At 39.7% G+C, this 22,470-nt stretch overlaps 1 protein-coding gene across 2 annotated transcripts in view; it reads left to right on the plus strand.

Moving 5' to 3' along the window:
- Positions 1–22,470, plus strand: part of RAB6B (RAB6B, member RAS oncogene family) — a 1,686,561-nt gene that overhangs the window by 833,101 nt on the left and 830,990 nt on the right. For both annotated transcript variants that reach the window (XM_044070456.1, XM_044070457.1), the window contains exon 3: positions 1,118–1,171. In XM_044070456.1, the coding sequence (XP_043926391.1) occupies positions 1,118–1,171 (54 nt within the window). The remainder of the gene's footprint in view (positions 1–1,117; positions 1,172–22,470) is intronic.

The following is a 22,470-nucleotide window of genomic DNA, read 5'->3' on the forward strand; positions in this document are numbered from 1 at the left end:
TGGTTCACTTAGTGATGCGGTAGGCAAATAGAGCTAGTTATGCTAGATGTGGTGTTAAATCTTATTTGTGATTTTCCTTTGATTGATATGGAGACAAATTAGGCTGAATCCTGTTAACATATAATTCTGCTATTGTGGCACAGGAGACTGATAGAATAGAGGTATGGAAGGAATGAGTAACTGCTAGTAGGGTAAAATGGACAACAAGGCATTAAGCAACAGAACTAAGTATTCAAGAGGACAGTATGTAATGGTTTGGAATCAGGAATTCATAAACTAAAAGAGAAGGGAAGACGAGGGTGGTATGTAATGGTTTGGAATCAGGAATTCATAACCTAAAAGAGAAGGGAAGACAAGAGGACGGTATGTAACAGTTTGGAAGCAGGAATTCATAAACTAAAAGAGAAGGGAAGACGAGGGTGGTATGTAATGGTTTGGAAGCAGGAATTCATAAACTTAAAGAGAAGGGGAAGGCAAGAGGACAGTATGTAATGGTTTGGAAGCAGGAATTCATAAACTTAAAGAGAAGGGGAAGGCAAGAGAACAGTATGTAATGGTTTGGAAGCAGGAATTCATAAACTTAAAGAGAAGGGGAAGGCAAGAGGACAGTATGTAATGGTTTGGAAGCAGGAATTCATAAACTTAAAGAGAAGGGAAGACAAGCGGATGGTATGTAATGGTTTGAAAGCAGGAATTTGTAAGTGTTGCAGCAGAGTAGCTTTAAATGATGCCACCATAACTATGACTAATATATAGTTAGTAGACAAAACAAATGTTAAGCACAAAAGCTGAAATGCCAGGGACCAAAGGTTCTAAGCTCTCTTGATCTCTTGCTCTTTCTTGCTATGTATGTATGTATGTATGTATGTATATAGTACCATCTTTCTATCACTGCTCAGAATCAAGCCACAGTTTCATAAAGTCTGTTATTTTTGAATGCTTTGTAATTGTTATCCTGGTATTTGTCTTAGACTAATAGAGAAGATGTTAGCTTTAAACCTCATAAACAGTATATTTTGTAACTAATTTTAAGATCATGAAGCTCACTGAGCAGACATGTGATTTGTGATATATCATGTCATAATATGGTATTATTTTGTTTCTTTGTTTTCTACAGGCTACAATTGGAATTGATTTTCTTTCAAAGACAATGTACTTGGAAGACAGAACAGTAAGTACTTAACCAACTTTCTTTAAAAAGCTAACACAGAGACAACAAAATGTGAAGTTTCTGTATCTAGTCTAATAGGCATTTTGCTGAAATCATTGCCTGAAAACTGTTGATGTATTGCTGCATTTGGCATTTTTTTGGAAACACTTCCATGGGAGACAGAGAGTTAATGCCCTGGCTTTGGCCCAGGTAACCTGAGTTTCATTAGTGACTGAGGTACCTGCCGGAGGCAGCATGGGAGAAGAAGGGAAGGAGGAAGGATAAAGGTGATGTGTGATGTGCTTGTTGGGTGTGCCTCACTCCTTTAGTCCCATTAGATAACAGGACTCATGATGGATTTGAGCATGTTGTATGGTAGGTGGGGCTGGGGGCATCCCTGACCTTGGGGTCAGGAGAAAACTGCTACCAGTAAACCATAATTCATGATTCATTGCGCCTAAATGAGCAGCTGTTGCAGCTTCCTAGGGGACCCACTGTCAACTGCGTGGGAGATAGTGACTCCAGCCCAGAGGATTTAAATGCCCATGCAAAGTTGTTATATGTGCCTGCTGGGGTTCAGGAGAACTATGCTGAGGTAGGAATTATGCTATAATCCCATACTGTGTTACCCTACAAAATAAAAAAAAACTCCTTTCTGAAGCAGCCTGCCAAAATCATGATGTTTTTGCAGTTAAATGGTGCATAGTTTAATTTTCATTTATGTTTAGTGATTATATTTAGACTTCAAATTACCTTGCTATAGTCGAGTGCAATACAGAGAAATGTAATTACATGCATAAATTATTTATAAATCATCTATTTCTGCAGACCTTAGATATAATTATCAATATGTGATCAAATACAAGGGAACATGACACCAGTTCAGATTAATCAATTTTAAATTACTTCAGTCATATGGAACCAGTAGCAGTGCTTTAATGTGATCTCATTTTTGAATTGTATATGTCATTGGATGTTGCTAAGAGTGGCACATAAAAAGTAAACAAAAACTAGAGCAAAATATACCGAGCTCTCTAATCAGATATGCTATCTGGAATTACATTATATTGCCTGTAAAGAAGATAAAATGTCATATTGTTTAATTAAGCACATGGTTATCTACTACTGTATGTCATGAGTCCAGTTCCAGTGCAAATTTCAGACTTTTCTTTCTTCATTTCAACACTCTGGTACTCCCTTTCAAGCAGTCCTTTATGCATCCTTCCATTCTTTTACAGGCCCAACTTCTTTACATTTGGTAGGTTATTTCCTGTGCATCACAGAGGCAAATAGCCTTGCTAAAAATCTAACATGATTGCCAGTAGACCCTTGGCCAATGATTCTGACTCACTCATCAATGATACTAATACAATTTGTATGAAAGGACCTTTCTGCAGTAAATATGAGTTGCCCATGATTCATTCTCCTGCTGTTATCTAGTAATGCCTCATGGATGTTCTTCAGTATTTTCCATAACTTTTCCCAGAAGAGGTGTAAGACTAACTGGCCTTTACTTACTACAGTCCACATAGACCCATTGTAGACAAGGGAATGACCCCTTCACTGATGTTAAATGAAGATAAGATCATGGTAACATTGCTGAGCACAAGGAAAACAAGCAACATGTTTGAACTCAAGATCCTCCTTACTATCAAAGACATCAGCATTTATGTGATTATAAAAGTTGGTTCCAACATAGTGTCAGCTGTCTCTCTCAGTCCCAGAGTGTAATATCTTTCATGCATTCAGGTCCACCAGTAACTGTGGGGGTGTACCTGCATTTATTCCAGATTCCACAGAGTACAAATGTGAACTGGCTGAAGTCCTAGTTATGTTCAATAAAATTATTTTATAGCGAGCCATTGAGCCCTATGACCACTTCAGAGCCTGAAGAAAACTTTAACCAGTTACAGAAGTTAACCATCAAGCCACGTGTCTCTTTCTTGAATTATTTTAACTGTCCACATGCAAACTGGCAAACATATACTGCCAACAACAAATATGTAAAGGCAAATTCCAGGACACATGACCAAACTATACACTGTCTTCCAGAGGTGTGAATCTTCTCAGTCATGTCCACACCATTTGTAACACCCCAATTATTGCACCTCCTTAGTCAAATCTGTCCATCTTTCTGTGATTTTTTTCCATTAAGACCTACTTTGCAGCCTCCAATAACTATTCTACATTTATGGATTACTCCATAACCAATTGCTTACTATTTACTGATCTCATTCATAATCACAAATGGCATAGCTCTCCCAGAAAACCTTGTACTGCAGGCTGGTATTTACTTTTCTGAATTGTACTACCTTTTAGATAGATGTAATGAGGCATCCATAGCAGTTTGATGTAAGCATAATGGCAGGTTTAAAAATAAAACTCATATGGTGGAGCAACCACATCGACAAACTGTATATAAGAAAAAAAAGAAGTTCTTAGCCATCTCTAAAAGATGTCACTTCATCATTAAATGAGGATTTAGTAATGGCAAGTAAACCTCTCAAACTTACCTTTAGGAAATTCAAGACAAACTTTGAACTTAGGATTGCAAGTCATTTTAAAGACGGCTATATTGCCTTCTTTAGTTATATTCTGAAACTTAGAAGTAACCAACAATATGGTACTAAACTTATCTGTAGTGGTACTTCCCTCTCTGATTTCAAGGGCATTGCTAATATTCTTGTGGTTAAATTCTCTTCCAATTTGAGTCCACCCACCCACCCCACCCCCCACAACACACACACACACACACACACACACACACACACAAACCTCCCTTCCTGAAATCACTTTTGGACAAAATCCTTTTGGCACATTCCAAATTAAAAATAATATATCCATGAGTCCTAGCAATATTTCTGCTGAGAAGCATTAAGTCCCATCTAGCAAAACTCCAGAATCAACAGTTCAGCCTAAATCTTTCCACTGGTTATACTCCTGAGGTATGGAGATCAGCTGTTGTGGTGCCTTTGTGTAAAGGTAGCCACTCTACTAACCCTTGGCATCACAAAGTTGTATTATTTGCAAGGCTATGGAAGATATTACAATTGAACTAATAAAAAATGATATAGGTAATCTTTTGTCTTTAGATTTAATGTGAGATTTGGATTTATAATTAGTAGTTTAAGCCTTTTCAGCTTGGTTGAGTTTTTGAAAGGGTGATGGAGGCCTCTAACAAGGGGCATGCAGTACACAGTGCCTACCTGGACATGGCCTTTGATACTATTCTGTTTTATTTGTATTTGCATTTGTTAACTAGGGTTGAGTTCTGATCTCCATGGACCTTTTTCAGTGTCAGCCCAAGAGTGCTATCTGGTTATGTGGCTTGCTCAGAGTCTCACAGTTAGGCAAATGTAGGCTAAGGGAATCAAACCTTGAAACAAAGGAAGCAACTTGTTAACAGCTCATAGCCTTAATCCTTTGTATCAGCTGTCACACAGTACTGGGAGTACTGACAAACCTCTCCCAGCTAAATATTAACCCTTGCATAGCTAGCTGAGTAGGTAATTTGGGGAACACTCCCTTTGGTCAAACATGTGGAATATCGACTGTATGTAATACCAACACAAGTCATTGAAGAGTCATGATTTCAGAGTGCTGGCATTACTTAGTGGAAGGTCATGGTACAGTGTGAATTGGGAATTTGCCCTTTCCCCGCTGTTGTGTGATCACAGAATAGGTATGTATAAGAAGCGAGGGAAGGGTTCATGGGGTGCAATCCACTACACTGGAGATGCAGGATTGCTAGGCCCTCTTCAAAATATATATATATATTTTTTTTGATGTTGGGCCATTTGATCTTTATAGGTCAAGCAAATGTGGTTCAATGTTGTGCTTTTTCTGAAAGGTAAAATACTCATAATTAACTGCATGACAGCACCCATACCACTAAGGTCACTAGAGCATCATCAGACCACTGTCATGGATCCCCCCTCCTCTTTGTTATATACTTCTCTGGCTTGAAAGTGGATATCAGTGGACTATGGTTAACCATGTCTGCCAATGATTGCATATTGGGGGCAGTTGTCAAATCCTGTTCCGATACTCAGATTCTCAAGCAAAGAATAGACCAAACAAATATTTGATGTGTTAATCATGGGCGTACCCTCAAAGACAAAATATGCAACATAGTTTACTTTGGTAAATACAGTATTGCTTCCACTTTCCTTATAAATAACATTCCTTTTAAATCTGACAGAATCATCAGGGTCATGTTTACCTTTCTTGATAACAGACTCTCCTTTGACCACCTTATCTCTCTGGTGGTTAGAAAATCCTTCTGTCTTGAACAACATATTCTTTCTTGGTATTTCCTCAAAGTCCAAAGATGTTGTAGTTCCACTTTATTTCTCCCTCATTAGGCCAATCATCAAATAAAAAGCCTCTTTTAGCATCTACTTCACTAAAAAATTAACCGACCTCTAGTTTCAGAACCCTTAGCTACTCTGATAGATTAAAAGCCCTGTGCCTACACCTTCTGATAGATTAACAGCCCTGTGCCTCTACCTTCTCGTAGATTAAAAGCCCTGTCCCTCTACTTTGTGTTAGATAGATGTCTGAGGAGTGAGCTGTGCTTACTCTTCCAGGCTATGAATGATCTCACACTCTTTTAACTCCTTCATTTAAACAGTCCCAGTGGTGAATGGAACACCCATTCTAGAGACTTGAACCTGTACCACCATATCATAGATTTATAGGTAGGTACTAGGCTATCGGCCGTAGGGCCTATACAAGCCCAGCCAAAAAGGTACCCTGGCTTTTACCACCCAAGAAAATTATTTTCCTGTGCCACTGTCGAGCAGAGCCACAGAAGTGATCCCTGGGGCGAATTTCCTATTTCCCATCCAATCATCAAGATTTTTCTTGAAGAGTGTTAATGAGAAGCTTTGTTCGATATAGATAGGTAGTTTGTTCCAGAGTATGGGAAGTCTCTGGAACAGGAATCTATCCCTCCGGCATGTTCTGTTTATTGTGGTGACAAGGTTTAGGTCCCTAGAGTGTGTAGCTTGGAGGGATTGGGATTTCTTTAAGTGGAGAATGTCCAACAGCTCTGGGTTTGACATAGCTTTGCATGTTAGGCAGAGATCACCTCTGAGTAGGTGACATGTGACAGTAAAGCTGGAGTTTTTTGCGACGGTCTACGTAGGGCCATCTGTTTGAGGCCAGTAATCCTCTTTGTGAGGTATTTCTGCGGCCTTTCCAGTTGTTGTTGTAGATGTCTTGTGAGGTACATAGCAAAAGGGGCATTGTACTCTGTAATGGGTCTAATGAGTGATGAGTAGAGGGGAACAATGACCTCTTTTTTTCTGGATGAGAAACCTTTTGTGATGAGGTATGCCATGTAGAAGGATTTCCTGACTACTGTGGTGATGTGATTATCAAAGGAGAGACTACTGTCCACCTGTGTCCCAAGGTCTCTTATCACACTTTCGGTGTTAAGTATACTACCGCCTATGTTGTAGTTCATGGTTACAGAGTTTTTACCAAAGGGGATGACAATGCACTTTTTGGCATTGAGCTTGAGGCCATGGCTTTGACACCAGGCATCTGTCTCAGTGAGTCCCTTTTGTAGGATGTCCACATCTTTAGGGGTTTAGATTAGGGCTCCTTGTTTACAGTCATCTGCGATCTTCATTAGCCAAAGGCCTTCTTTGTTAGCCTATACTTCAGAGAAGTAGATACCAAACAGGAGAGGACCCAGGACTGAACCCTGTGGTACTCCACTTGTCACTGGTCTGGTCAGATTTGGAGTCTGCTACTTTCACAGTGTGGGTTCTGTCAGTGAGCCAGTTGGCAACCCTTTGTTTTGTCGTCAACAACAGCAGATGCATGAATGGCACCTATCACAATGTATTCCCCATTTGTGGAACAGGTTGCCCTTACATATCAAGCAGAATACTCCTGTAACAACCTTTAAAACCATTCTGAATGACTGGATGGATGATTGCAAATTTTAACGTGAGATATGTGTGGAAAATCTAATTAATGGTTTACATAGACACTCTCCCACCAGTGCTGGGTTATGTGGCCAAGTTTTTCAAAGTTTTCCCTAAAAACCTATAATCCTATGGACTTATAATTAAAATCCAAATATTATTAATCACATTTTAATTTCTTAAGATCTTTGTAAGGTGCACCATGTGAGCAGTAATTACGTTTTCCTAATTACTTTCAATCTTTTCCTATAAAATGTCTGCATCCTACCAATTCCATTTTGTCTTTTCCCACTCAAACTCTGCCATTTTTCATTCATGAATATGGAAACTATTTAATACATCAACATCCACATGAAAATCCACTGCCCTTTCCTTCGATTCATTTCATTTACAACATTATTTCTTATTACCCTTATAAAACAACAACAAAATGCTTCTGTCACCACGGCAAAACAAACTCAATACTCTGTCAAATACATTGTATGTTGGATTTCAGGGTTTGTTTCTTTAAGAATTCATTGGATTAATTGATTAAGTCTTCTTATTGGTTATGTGAATTATGCAGATGGTATATAAATGGTTGTTAACATTATTGTTTTTATGGTGAAGAAGACCTACTAGGTTTAAGAGTGCTTAATCGATATTAAAATGATATAAAAGTTAATTATGTATCTGTTCCATTTTTTTCACAGTGGTCTTTACTGAATTTCTTACTTTTCCTCTTTTTGTCATACTTAAAGGTACTTTTACTGCATATATATTCATTTAGTTTTAAGTTCATTTTATTTATTTATTTTTTCCACAAAACACTATTCACAAATATCAATACAGTAAACACAAACAATGAGAAAATACCATCACAAAACATTTAGATGTCAGAACACAATAATCATCCATCTTCTTCATTTGCAATATTGTGGCTTAACAGAAGATGTTTTGGCAAACTTATATTGATTTTTACGTTCAAAGTACATACACAAAGAAATTAAATTCTCTATCTCAGATTAATTTCAAACATGGGTTGTCATGATAGTTCAGGTATTTATCTCACATACACAATGTAAAAGGTTTGATTTTTACCTTAGGCCACTGAGTGGTTATTGGCTAGTCATGCATGTCTACAGAATGATTGCCTAGTATTTAAGTGGTTGGGATTGACATAGTGGTTAAAGTGATTACTTCACAGACACAAGCTACAAGTTTGAAGTTCACTTTTGAGAAAAATTGGTTATGCTTAAAATGGCCCACAAGGGCAGGTAGCCTAGCACCTACCTATAAATACATGAAGAGGTATGTTTTTAGTGACAGTGTCATCAACATTGAGCACTCCCAAAGTCACCCCACCAAGTTCCACAGGTGGGGAGCTTGATAGGCAAATGATTGTATACCAGTACTGTCAAGACATACCAGTAGAACCATAACCAACCTCTGAGGGGATGAGTGGCAGTCCCAAGATGGGGTATATGGCACCACTAATTCATTCAGGTAAAGGGCGCACATGCCATGCAAAGACAAATATACCAGCAACAGAACTTTATAGATAATCATAAATTGGACAGGTATCCAGTGCAGATCCCACAGAACAAGAGTAATGTATTGAAATAGGACGTACCATTTAGTAACCTGGCAGCAGAGTTCTACACCAATTGCAGGCAATCAGGTTCAGTGTTGGCATGACTTAGGTAAATGGTATTGCAATAATCTAGCTATGATAAAACCAATGCATGAACTACTAATAAAAGATCAGTTTGGGATAAAAAGTGCTTTATCTTAGATAATGTTTTGTAGATGGCAGCATAAAGACTTAACAACAGGTGATACCCAAGAATGTCACTCTAAGGTTTAAGGCAACAGGTGATACCCAAGAATGTCACCCTAAGGTTTAAGGCAACACCAAGATAACACACCTTTTTGACAAACCCAAGCGTTTTCCCCATAAAGAGTATAGTTTGGAAATGAGGGGGAATAAGAATTCTACAATGTTGCATGAATCACCATGAATTAATTTTCAACCCATTATAAGATAGCCATTGGTATATGGCTTCAAGATTATCAGACAAGGAATGCACACTTATCTTATCCAGAATGAAAGGGAGGTAAATATGGGTATTATCCACATACCAATGGAATATTAAATCCCTCTTCCTAATGAGACCAGCTAAAGGAAGCATATACTCTGTGAATAACAATAATAGACCTAAGACTCTGTTTGCCTCTGCTTACCAAAGGCCAGAACAAAGAGTATGCAAACCTGAACATACCCTTTGGCAACAGTCTGACAAGTAGGATGCAGACCAGTCTAAGACCATAAAGGATAAGCCAAAGTATAACTAAGTTTACAATGAAAATGTGACCAACAGTGTCAAATGCAGCCAAGAAATGCAGGAGAACCAACACTGAATAAAGATGCTGGTCTCTGACTATCAGATCATTTACCACTTAACTGAGGGCAATTTCTGCCCCGTGATGAATGCAAAACCCAGACTGAAATGAGTCTCTGATAGGTTTTAAGATGCACATCAAATACTTTCTCAATGACCTTACCAAGGAATGGAAGGTTTGCGACTGAGTGGAAGTTATTGAGTATTCTGGGATCTAATCTTGGTTCTTGAGTGTGGGGATAATGATGGCTCCATTCAAAGGTGTTTGAAAAATCTTGTCTCACAGATAAGCCCAGTAGCTGATAAATCAATGGATCCATGACATCTAGACCAGACAAAATTAGTTGTGCAGGACATAGAACAAAGCCGCAAGTTGTTCAAACCATACGTAGGGCCACAGCAATGAACTCATCATAACCAAGAATATTAAACATATTCCAAGAAATAACAGAAGTACAAGCTGGGGATACAGCAATAGCCATAGGTTAAGGCAGATCTGATAGTGGCAGACTTGTTGGAGAGGAAATCAACAACAGAGTCACATTTTAAACTAGACAAAACTCTCCTGTGGACAGATAGGATGGGCTGCACAACCCATCAATCACAGTGATTTCCTTAGATAAATATGCTATCTTTTTAGAGCAATATCCAATTTGAGTGTATGTGCTGCCAAAGTAAGCACTTTTTAGAGCAATATCCTCATGATATTCAGCATAATCCTCCTCTAACTTAGGCTTTGCACCCACAGATGCACACTCTGCCAATAACCCTAACCTACACACTTTCATGTGAAGAAATGTTTGTGGTTAGGACATGTGAGTGTGGTACAGGGGAAACAAACCCCCCTGACATACCCTTACCCTGGTGGACTAACCTTAGCCTTAACTCTAAGTCCAACCCTACATATTATGGTAAAAAATAACCCTATCCTTAATCCTAACACTGTGCACATGGGTCAGATACCGTGTTTTTCCTTTGGGACATTTTACTCCATGGTGTTGTTGCATTTGGACTTTAACTATTAGCATTTGTCATTCTGTTATATTTTAATAATTTTTTTATATAACATTAAATCTAAGGAATCACAATGTGGACACATAACTAACTTATGTTTTAAAAGAAATAAAAAAAAAGAGTGTATTGCTTTTCCTTTTGTTTTTTTCTTTAATTTACATAATTAGTATTCAATATGTGAATTGATAAAACATTTAAATATTGAGGAAAATGTTGTAATTTGTTAACAAATATATTCATGTTGAGTTGTGCTACTTACCAGATGCTCAACCAATTGTTGGCAGCTGTCAAAAATCATTGGATTGGGATTTTGTTACCACATTTTTGGCGGATATGGAAAATCACTGCTAAGCTGCAGTGCTCTTCACTAATGCCAATAAACCCAAAGGTGTCTTCTTTTTGCACGTGTGCCAAACCTTCAGATTCCTTCCCAGCTGATTCCTTAAGTCATCATACTCATACCCTTTAAACTCCCAGCAGGCCTTCCTCTCTAAACAACTCTTTCACCAACGAATTTTAAACCAGAATATTAAGCTTGTTACTAATTGGGTGGTTGGCATAATGATTAAGGTGTTTACCTTACAGACATGAAGTGCAGGGTTTGATTCTCACATGGGGTAATTGGCTAGGCTTAAAATGGTCCACAAAGGGAGTTAGCTTAGTACTAACCTATGAACCTATGAGCATATGAACTATGTTTCAACCTGCAAGTCTTCATCTGTTTTGAGAGAAGCTAAATCAAATATGTTTACCCCTCTAGATTTCCATAATTATCTGTCCCTTACCCATCTTATTTTGACCTGTGACATACCTCCCTCACACTCATTCACTAGTAAGCTGATGTCCCCTCACACAATCCTACCGCCTATTCCATGTAGATCTTGTTTATCAATTAAAATTACAGCTACTGACCTGTGCACAGCAAAATGGTACTAATTGCATCCCATTCTACTCAGTTTTGCCAACGGAATATCAGTCTTACTTTTTTCAGTTATCTCATAATTGATATTCCCCCCAATATACACCACAACCTCTTCACCAGCTAAACCTACTTTTATTACAAAAGTGAATAATGCTATATGCCATCTTTCTGCAACCCATATCCCCATTTCTGTCTCACTTTAGCCATGGAACAGTTTCCAACCACAGCAATTGTTTTTACATTATTTTATAAGTGATCTAGTCCCTTTTGTGCATGAATCTCTCAAACCAGCCACATTTCTGTCTGTCGGTACTAATTCTCCACAATTTGTTTCTGATTCCCTCCGCTAAGACTTTCCAAAATGTGTTTTTTTCACCTCTCATACACACATTTGTACCCTCACATCTTCAGTTATTTTGCCTGTGCTGTTCTGTTCGCATGTCCTACAAAAATGTGTAGTCTCACTTCCATTTCCTGTAATATTATCTTTTATGCGGGTTTTCATTAGAACGCTGATCTCTCTTCATGGAATTTGATTCTCTTTTTAACACACCAAACATTTTTAGGTTTTCAGCTCTAGCACTTACTCTTTTTACATTCATTTTTACTCTGCAGCTTCTATTTACGTGACTACTTTAATTTACAGTCCCTGCCCTCTGTACCCAGTCTACCCTTTTCGTATGAATGTTCCTACATCACTCATTACCCTGACACAGCCCCTGCTCCCCAAACCAATTTCATCCCTTCTGTTTCCATGTTTACAACCCTTAACCCTCCCACATTACTGTATCTCATCTAATGCTTGCTTTTAAATAATTGTATCGCAGCCAAAGCAGTCCTTATATAACACAGAATAATGACTGGTTATCCCATTATAACCACTGGCTGCGTTTTCTCAAAACGGATTTCAAGAAATTGATTTATTGAGTTTTGCTGTCAAGATGAATTTCTTGGCATCATTTTTCAAACATATAGCAGTCTAGTTATGATTGAAGACCTGATCATAATCTTCTCTGTTCTAGTAAAAGGATCTCAATTTCCAATATGACCCATGTATCTGTAATGTGAGCTCCTGACTTCATCTAGAGCAGGTGTAATATATTAATCTGTCATACTGTTTAGAGAACTTATTAAGTATCGCACTTGCTATACATTTTTTCACCCACAAGTCCCTTAGCCATACTGCTGACCCACACATAAACACTTTACTCACTTTGTTGTTTTTTTTACCTCTCCCTTAATACAATTCCTTGTATGTCTGCTGTTACTACCCCACATAACATCTGACAGTATATTAAGTTCATTAAAGGTCCTTGGGTAATACTGTTCTTAATGAAAATGGTTATAGGCAAAGGCCTAGCTTAAACTGTCTCTATCATGCTCCTGAGATTGACAGGATTTTTTTTTATTTTGGCTTTATATTCATTGCAGGATAAGATCTCTGTTAAAGCTTGACTAACTGGTGACAACAGTTTGATACCCACAGATGTCAAAGAAGCAGTGTTATGTATAGCTGAGTTACAGAATCTATATGAAGTACAAAAATGCCTCACATTAATAGTGAAAATATTGATAATTTTACAGTGAATGGAAATAAGCTGTCTACAAAGGGAAAGTTGTGTACTTCCTAGAGTGCAGGCAAAGATCCTTGAATAATCCTTATCTCTTCTGACATGGCATAAAATACCCCCAAATGGTGGATAGAGGACTGCACTCAAGTCTGGATGGCATTCTACTCTCCCTCAGAGACAGTCAGTAGCTGGTTTACCAGGATGTCCATCTTACCAACAATTCTACTAATACTAACTACCAAACCCTCAGGTCACCCCCTTTGTATCCCCTGGATCTGCCACCTCATCATGTGCCCTATCTTGCCTAAGTCCTCAAGTTATTGATAAATTTTAAAGACTGAGCTTCACCTTCATTGTTGAATGCCTCCCACAAATCCCTATATCTGACCATCAGAATCCTCTGTCTAATAGATACATGTATCATCAACAGGTTCATTACTGAAAGTTTAGCTCCCTCTTCCTTGAAACAAGTGGTCATCCACCTAAACAGTAAAGAAACACCCAGGTATTAACTAAATGAATAGTGGATTATTTCTATTCTTATTCTTCCATAGCAATGGTTTCAGAGAAAGTGGTAAAAAATATACCTCCATTCTGTACTATCAAAGCCTTCCATCTAACTACCAACATGGCCTTACGTAGGAACACAGACCTCACACTGCCCTACTAAAGATTGCTGGCTATGTTCTGTGCAGGAAAGATGAAGGGAAAGTTAGTAAAACATGTTGTCCTTCACCTATCATAATTGTTTGTCTTACTCACCTATGAATGCTATGGTCAGCAGAGGATTGATGTCAAGAGCTATCAGCTTCAAAAATGGGTGATAATGGAGAACACTGGACTGTGCGTATGTAGTGGTCAAGAGTGCAGCTGCAGCTATAACACATTCATTATCATTTTTTATCCTCTTAAAAACGTTAGTAAAACAACAATAGGTGTTTCACCAAAATGCATTTTCTGAATATTACTGCATTACACAATATTGCTATAGTTATCCCACTCCACAAGGGGGGATCCACCTTGGATCTCGGGAACTACTGCCCCATCAGTCTGATGAGCCTGATTTGCAAGGCCATGGAATGTATTATCATGGAACTTATAAACAAAGACATTGGCAACCTTCAAACACTGGACCCCACCCAGTTTGGGTTCATGAAGGGCCGATCTTGTGTCCTGAACCTGATTGACTTCTTCGAATCAGTCTCCAGAGCCGTGGATGAGGGTAAGGCGGTCCACACAGCCTATCTGGACCTCGCCAATGCCTTTGACACCATCCCCCACTCTGGAATCATAGATAAACTTACTAAGCTGGGCATTAATCCCTACGTCACTTGATGGGTTGCCAACTGGCTTACTGACAGAACCCACACTGTAAAAGTAGCTGACTCCAAATCCAGCTCCAGACAAGTGACAAGTGGAGTACTTCAGGGGTCAGTCCTGGGACTACTCTTGTTTGGCATCTACTTCTCTGAAGTACAGGCCAATACTAAGGGACTCTGGCTAACAAAGTTCACAGATGACTGCAAACTGGGAGCCATTATTGAATCTCCAAATGATGTGGATACTCTACAAAAGGGCCTTACAGAAACAGATGCTTGGTGCCAGATCCATGGGCTCAAGCTCAATGCCAAGAAATGTATAGTTATCCCCTTTGGGAAAAAACATGTACCCGTGAATTACCACATAGGTGGCAGTACACTAAACACCGAAAGTGTGATAAGAGTCTTAGGGACACAGGTGGACAGTGGTCTCACCTTCGATAACCACATCACCACAACAGTCAGGAAATCCTTCTATGTGGCACACCTCATCACTAAGGGCTTTTCATCCAGAAAAAAGGAGGTCATTGTCCCACTGTACTCATCCCTCATTAGACCCATTATAGAATACACTGCCTCATTTGGTATGTACCTCTCAAGACACCTGCAACAACTGGAAAGGCCGCAGAAATACCTGACTAAAAGAATCACAGGCCTAAAGCAGATGCCCTCTGCTGACCGCCTTAAAAAACTCCAGCTATACTCTGTCACATATCGTCTACTCAGAGGCGATCACTGCTTAACATACAAGGCCATGTCAAACCCAGAGCTGTTGGACATGCTACACTTAAAGAAATCCCAATCCCTCAGAGCCACACGCTCCAGGAATCTAAACCTTGTCATCACAATAAACAAAACATGCTGGAGGGATAGTTTTGTGACCCAGAGACTGCCCATACATGTCAAGCAGAGTGCCTCTTTGGCCCTCTTCAAAAGGAACCTTGATGATTGGATGGGAGAAAGGAAATTCATCCCGGGATCACATCAGTCACCCTGCTAGACAGGGGTCCAGGAAGTAAATAGTGTGGGAAGAAATAGCCAGGCAATTGTTATGGCTAGGCTTGTATTAAGAACCTATTAAGAAGTATGAAATGCTAATTCATGTCTTTATTGACTAACTGTAATCCTCATTGATTTTTCAGAAATTCAAAGATTTTAGGAGAAACAGGGCAAATGACATGAGGCAAAACCGGGGCTGTTAAGAGTTAATAGAATAACAGCTTTTGCATCAGCATACGTTTTCAGATTGACTGATAAGTAAGAATGATTTACAACTGAAATTACAAAACATATCAGCAGCTTCAGGAACCTTTAGGTTACTAGAACAACAAGGTTTGCATCAAGATGTGTTTTTTGAATAATAAACAGTATGAAACTCTAATGTCTGACATTACTGACTGACTATGATCCTCTATGATTTGCCAGAAAAAATTAAACATTTTAGGAGGGAGATGGCAAAATCAGGGTCATACAGTAATATCAGACAGTTGTTGAAATATTTTATCTCAGCACTTAAGATGATAGATTAGCATGGGTTAGTAATTTTTTTAAACTTGCTTGCTGGGGTTTTGTCTGATACTACTTTTCAAAAAATACTTTTTGTGGTAAAGGTTTATAATGTTATGAAGCAGCTTGCAGCTGTCAATCTACACTACTGCTGTAACATTCTAAGTAGTATGCAAACCCACTACCATGGTCCAGTGCCAGTGTTGTCTATTATTGCCCAAAAGTGTAGAGTGATGAAGGTCTGACTGCAGCTCAAATGGCCCACATCAGTTAGCAGCATGTGTCCTGAAACCGCCAGTGACATGGCAAGAAAAATGATGAGGCAATCCCTGCACAAGTCTTCCAAGACTGGATATGGAGCTATGATAGGAAATGGCTGACTGAATGTAAAGGTGATGGGCAAAATGAGAGCCATTTTACCATGTAGGTGGGGGTGGCTCACTTGTGGAACCATTGTACAGCTACCTCAGGATGTATGTCTAGCCTGAATATTCTGCAATATCAAGTTAAAGTGAGGTTTAGCATCTCTGCTTTGTTGCCCAGTCAAAGGGACACTTGTGCTAAGTGGCAGAAAGATCTTCTTCTGTAGGTGGATGAGATCCAGCCTTTGTAGGAATATATGAGGAGGTATACACCTGTAGATGGATGAGATCCAGCCTGTGTAGGGATATATGAGAAGGTATACACCTGTAGGTGGATGAGATCCAGTCTGTGTAGGGGTATATGAGGAGGTATACACCTGTAGGTGGATGAGATTCAGCCTGTGTAGGGATATATGAGAAGGTATACACATGTAAGTGGATGAGATCCAGCCTGTGTAGAGATATATGAGGAGGTATACACCTGTAGGTGGATGAGATCCAGCCTGTGTAGGGATATATGAGGAGGTCTACACCTGTAGGTGGATGAGATCCAGCCTGTGTAGGGTTATATGAGGATGCATACACCTGTAGGTGGATGAGATCCAGCCTGTGTAGGGGTATATGAGGAGGTATACACCTGTAGGTGGATGAGATCCAGCCTGTGTAAGGATATATGAGGAGGTCTACACCTGTAGGTGGATGAGATCCAGCCTGTGTAGGGTTATATGAGGAGGCATACAACTGTAGGTGGATGAGATCCAGCCTGTGTAGGGGTATATGAGGAGGTATACACCTGTAGGTGGATGAGATCCAGCATGTGTAGGGTTATATGAGGAGGCATACACCTGTAGGTGGATGAGATCCAGCCTGTGTAGGGATATATGAGAAGGTATACACATGTAGGTGGATGAGATCCAGCCTGTGTAGGGGTATATGAGGAGGTATACACCTGTAGGTGGATGTGATCCAGCCTGTGTAGGGATATATGAGAAGGTATACACCTGTAGGTGGATGAGATCCAGCCTGTGTAGGGGTATATGAGGAGGTATACACCTGTAGGTATTTGAGATCCAGCCTGTGTAGGGGTATATGAGGAGGTCTACACCTGTAGGTGGATGAGATCCAGCCTGTGAGGGTTATATGAGGAGGTATACACTTATAGGTGGATGAGATCCAGCCTGTGTAGGGATATATGAGGAGGTCTACACCTGTAGGTGGATGATATCCAGCCTGTGTAGAGTTATATGAGGAGGTGTACACCCACCATGCAGTGGCCTCTCTTAAGTGGGAAGTAGCCAATGACAATGGCTAATAGAAATTGCTAGCAATGCCTTAAGAAAAGAAAAAGAACAATGTATATCAATCATTTTTGGTAAGATTGGTCCCAAATGTTTCAGATCATATCTTGTCTTCTCCTCTTGGCCCTCCTTGAATTAAACTTTAGCAGTTGCATAGTATGTTAGCTCTACAGTTGTACAGCTACCTTTCTGTAAGTATGAATACGTGAAATGTTCTGTGGTTTATTTGATCCATTTTTAAGGCTAATATCCTGCAGTCATCTCAGAAAACTCTTCTGTTCATAGTGTAATTGAACAATATGTAGAAAATATCATTGGTGACAGTCACCACTATATGTACAAAAAAATCAGTGGTGACAGCCAAATGCTCCAATATGCTCAAAACATTACATGCTCTTCATCTCTGTTTAATCATAGTCCAAGAAAACCATCTGTCAGAAATGTATGCACACCCTTGCATGCTGTCTTCTTTGAGAAACATAGTTTGGTGCTGCTAAGGCAATACTGTTTTGGAATGGTAAAAGGTGTAATAATAGATTTACAGTTCTTAGGATTATGGCCCTTTGATGGATCCTTTATTGCATGTGATGTCAATTAACCTGGGATCCAGGCTGATAATTACTTCAGCTACAAAAGTGTCGCTTATGTGGTCATGAAAAGTAATCAAGAACTTGAAATACGTCGGTAGTGTGGCACTGCCTTATTCATTCAGCCCACCTACTGGTTTCCAGCTCTGTCCTGATCCCACTCCTTCACTACTGTAGAAGAATATTATTAACATCCTTGTCCCATCAGGGTACTTAAAAGTTGGCTACAGCACTGCGCTGCCATATCTGCAATTAAGTATTACCTTCAGATTAATGGAAAACTTTAGCAGACAAGTAACTGATAGTAGTTGAAGAGTACAACCAAAGTCTGTTAAGTTCTCACAAAGCCTCTTTACCCAGATCTTTAAGTATTTACTCCCCAAAACAGTAGAGTACAAGTCCAATGGCGCTGTGTAGTTTCAAAAAGTACCCCAGACTCTAGGCTATCCTAAGAACCTGTGACTGGTCTGAGATAATTATACCTTTGCCTTGGGTTTATTATTATTAGTTTCACAGTATTTCAACTGGCATGCAATTAATCACAAAAAAAATATCTAAGCCATTGGAAAATTGTTCATTCAAGACATCTGCATATTAATATGTGAGATTTAAATTTACTTTGTGTGAGTGTATCAGATGTCTTAAACTGGGACACTTTGCTCTGAAGTGCATAAAAATAAAATAGATTTGGGATGGACAGAAGAATATAGTCCAGTCTCAGGAAAATAGAGCATGTTCCTGTTGTGCTCTTAGAGGAAAATTGTGAAGTATTACTTCTAAGTGACACTGTCATATTGGAATCAGTAGTCAGGATTGAAGCTCCTTAGTTACTGACCCAGGATAGTAAGGGATGTCACATTTATTTGTTGGCAGTCTGGTAACGTATTGACTGGACATCACATTATTGGTATTGACCGGATGTCACATAATTTATGAAAATGTCAAACTTTAATGCATTCCTGATATTTAATATTTCCTTCCCCTAAGTTTGCTATACTGTTTAATCATTCTTAGCTGCACAAGTGCAGTGATTATTGTGAACTGATGCTTGAATTACAGACCCACAGACAGCCCTGTTAGTGTCTGTAGCTGTGGTTCTACTTTCCTACTTCATATAATCTGGCCACATGTCTTGTAAAGCTTCAATTTATCCCCCCCCCCCCACACACACACACACACACACACTTTACCATTTTGGTTCTACTTGTGCATTGTTCATAAAATCGCAGTGTTGTATTTATTAGTTTATTACTGACAGGTTTGTACCACAATTTACAGCCCACTGTTAGAAAACCCTACTTGCTGCTGTAATGAATATCCTACAGATGTTCTTCATGTTTCACTGTTGCAGTCATTACATTTGGGTAATCTGCTGGCAGGTTGCCCTCAGTCAGCCTGATTAACAAAGTCTTGGGTCCTGCGTCGGTTGCTATTCCTTCTTCCATGACATCAGGTGAGTCGTCAGTGGTATAAAACATGCAGCCGACGCTATTACATCAGTCTTTCTTGCCGCGCGGTGCGCAAAGCAGAAGCAGTTTGCAAGTGCTGGTCGGCCGACTCCTGAAATTTTTGTTTTCGGGTTTCAGAACCGAAGTCTTCAACTAAAAAGCCAAGTACTCTGTTGGGGAAAAACCACAGATAGCGAGCAAAAACTGAGCCAGCAAGTAAAAACAAACATAAACAGTTTAATAAGCACTTTCGGAAAAGCTAGTACTTTTCCTTCATCAGACCTGTTGGGGAAACTTTTCTTGCTCCTTACCGATGTCAGTAAAAGTTAATAATTGTATTACTTGTGGGAAGCAAATACCTCATAAGAATTTTCACTTGTACTGTATTTCTTGCCTAGGCCCTGACCACGACGTACCTTGCTGTCGATTTTATGCTTTATTTAATCAGCACACTATCTGTCGTCGGTACATTTTTGTTTCTAAATATTTTGGATCACAATTTAATTATCGAGAAATGACGTTGGTTAGCAATCCATCTACCGGATTACCTAAAAAAAAGCAAAGAAAAAGACAGAGACAGGCCGTTGTGGTCCAAAACTGCCAACGATGCTTCTCCTAAGCCAGTCACCAGTTCGCTGGTACTCAGTGAGGCGCTTTCGCAGCCCCTGATACCCGCTACTTCTGATTCGCAGGCCTCTACTGAGACCCATTCGGAGTCCGGTATGCCGCAAGATGCTTCAATTATGGAACCCGCAGATGTCTCTACCTTGGATGGGTCCAGAGCCACTGTGAAGGCACCGGCTTCTGAGGGTGTATTCAGGCCTACAGATTTATATATTAAACTGACGCCATCTTCAATATTAAGGCCAGAATCTCGATCTATGTCTAAAAAAACGATGCCTAGGCCACATGTGCAGGCCCCTATGCCTAAAAAACAAACTATCAAAATGGCTGAAGATTTAATTACTCTAATCAGGGGTAGCCAACCCCCACCTTCAAAAAGGCCTAGGGCTGAACCTGACTATGAATCAACTGAACAGGATTCTTTTTCTTCTGACTCTTCCAATGAACAGAATTTGTCTATACCTACTTATGAGGACTCTGATGCAGAGGATTCCATTCCTTCTGCTTCTCCCCCTGAGGATTTTTCTTTTGGGGAAACTTTACATACCTTAAAGGAACATTTCCACTGGGAAAGTCAGAATTTTTCTGAATCCAAAAAGAGGCTTAGTGATTTTCTTCTTCTTCCTCAGCATAGGCCTTTGTCTATACCTCCTGTACTAAACATTATTGATGATGTGTTTCAGAATCTAGCATGACTCCTGATTCTCTGCCTCCGGCTCCTTGTAAGCCAGACAGATACTACAGGATTCCTGACTCCCACAAATTCCTTTTCAAAAATCCTCTTGTGGATACTGAAACCATTTCTCAAGTCCCCAAAGGCATTTGGGCTTCTACTGCTAAAAATCCTACCCCTTTTGATAGAGATTCCAGGGTGTTGGATAGATGGGGTAAGAAGGTTTATACTTCTGCAACCTTGGCAATCAGGGCTTTAATCTGTCAATTCCCTATGCTAAAATATCAGCAGCATATCATTGGACTGCTTAAACAGAAAATTATGTTGATTTCTGACTGTGTGGAAAATAAAGATTTACAGGATTTATTACATTCAGCTGAACAAGTTGGAAAACATACTTTGCAATGTGGTTTTGATTCTTTGGAGGCCTCCTGCAGGGCTGCTGTTACTGGGTCTGTGCTTAGAAGGCATGCTTGGCTTAAGGAGCAATCTCTGCCTGATCATGTTAAAGCAAAATTGTTGGATGCTCCTTTGTAGCAGGACCATCTGTTTGGCAATAAGGCTGAAGAAGTTCTAAAAAAGATGGAAGATAAGGCTAAATCTATGCAGACTGTAAAAGATTTCTTACAAGTACAACCTCCAAGATTTAGTAGGCACTGGCCTACTAAGAACTGGTCCTTTCCAGTTCCTTCCAGAGCCACTCAAGCCAGACCCAGACATGCCAAAAGCTCCAAGTTTCAGTCCCAAGGGACTTTCAGATCTAAGCAATGGGGTGCCTCCTCTTCCAAATCTGGAAGCATCAAGCCACCTCTCTATGGTAAACAGTCTCAATGACTTTCCTTTAGAATTACCAAGCACTTACCTTTTAGCCGCCCCTTTGGGGGGAAAACTGGCACTTCATGCAAAAAACTGGCAACTTATAACCCAGGACAAATAGGTTTTAAATATAGTGTCCCAGGGATACGGATTTCATTCCCACACGTTGCCAACTCCAAGCGGATGGCCAGACCTGCCCCCAAATCAGTGGGAAGAGGCTCAAAAACAAGTACTTTCCCTCTTACACATGGGGGCTATTCAACTAGTACCAGAAGGGGAAAAGGGACAAGGTTTTTCTTCCAGACTCTTCCTGGTACCCAGAAAAGACAAACCATGGCATCCAATTTTGGACTTGTCTACTCTAAACACTTTCCTGGACATTCCAAAATTAAAGATGCTGACTCTTCACCAGTTACGTCCTATGCTAGGCAAAGATGCCTGGTTGGCAACTCTAAATTTAAAAGAGGCATACCTGCTTATCCCAATCAGGGAATTTTGCAGAAGATACCTCTGCTTCAAAGCAGGCTTTTTGCATTATCAGTTCTCTGCACTGCCCTTTGGCTTATCTACTGCGCCCAGGGTCTTTACAAAGTGCCTGGCTCCAGTAATTACATTTTGCAGGCAAAGAAATATTCAAATATATCCATACCTGGACGATTGTTTAATTCAGGCAGAAAACAAGGCCATTCTTCTAAAACATCTGGCATTTGTAAAAAAGTTTCTAACTTGTCTAGGGTACACAATAAACGAAAAGAAATCACAACTAGTGCCCTCTCAAAAAATAACATTCCTGGGTGCAAGCTTGAATACAACTGCCCAGATGGCTTACCTTATGCCAGAAAAGCAAATTCAGTTGGTGA

Source organism: Protopterus annectens, chromosome 4.part1, assembly GCF_019279795.1.
Source record: "Protopterus annectens isolate FY-2018-M chromosome 4.part1, PAN1.0, whole genome shotgun sequence".
Taxonomy (NCBI): domain Eukaryota; kingdom Metazoa; phylum Chordata; order Ceratodontiformes; family Protopteridae; genus Protopterus; species Protopterus annectens.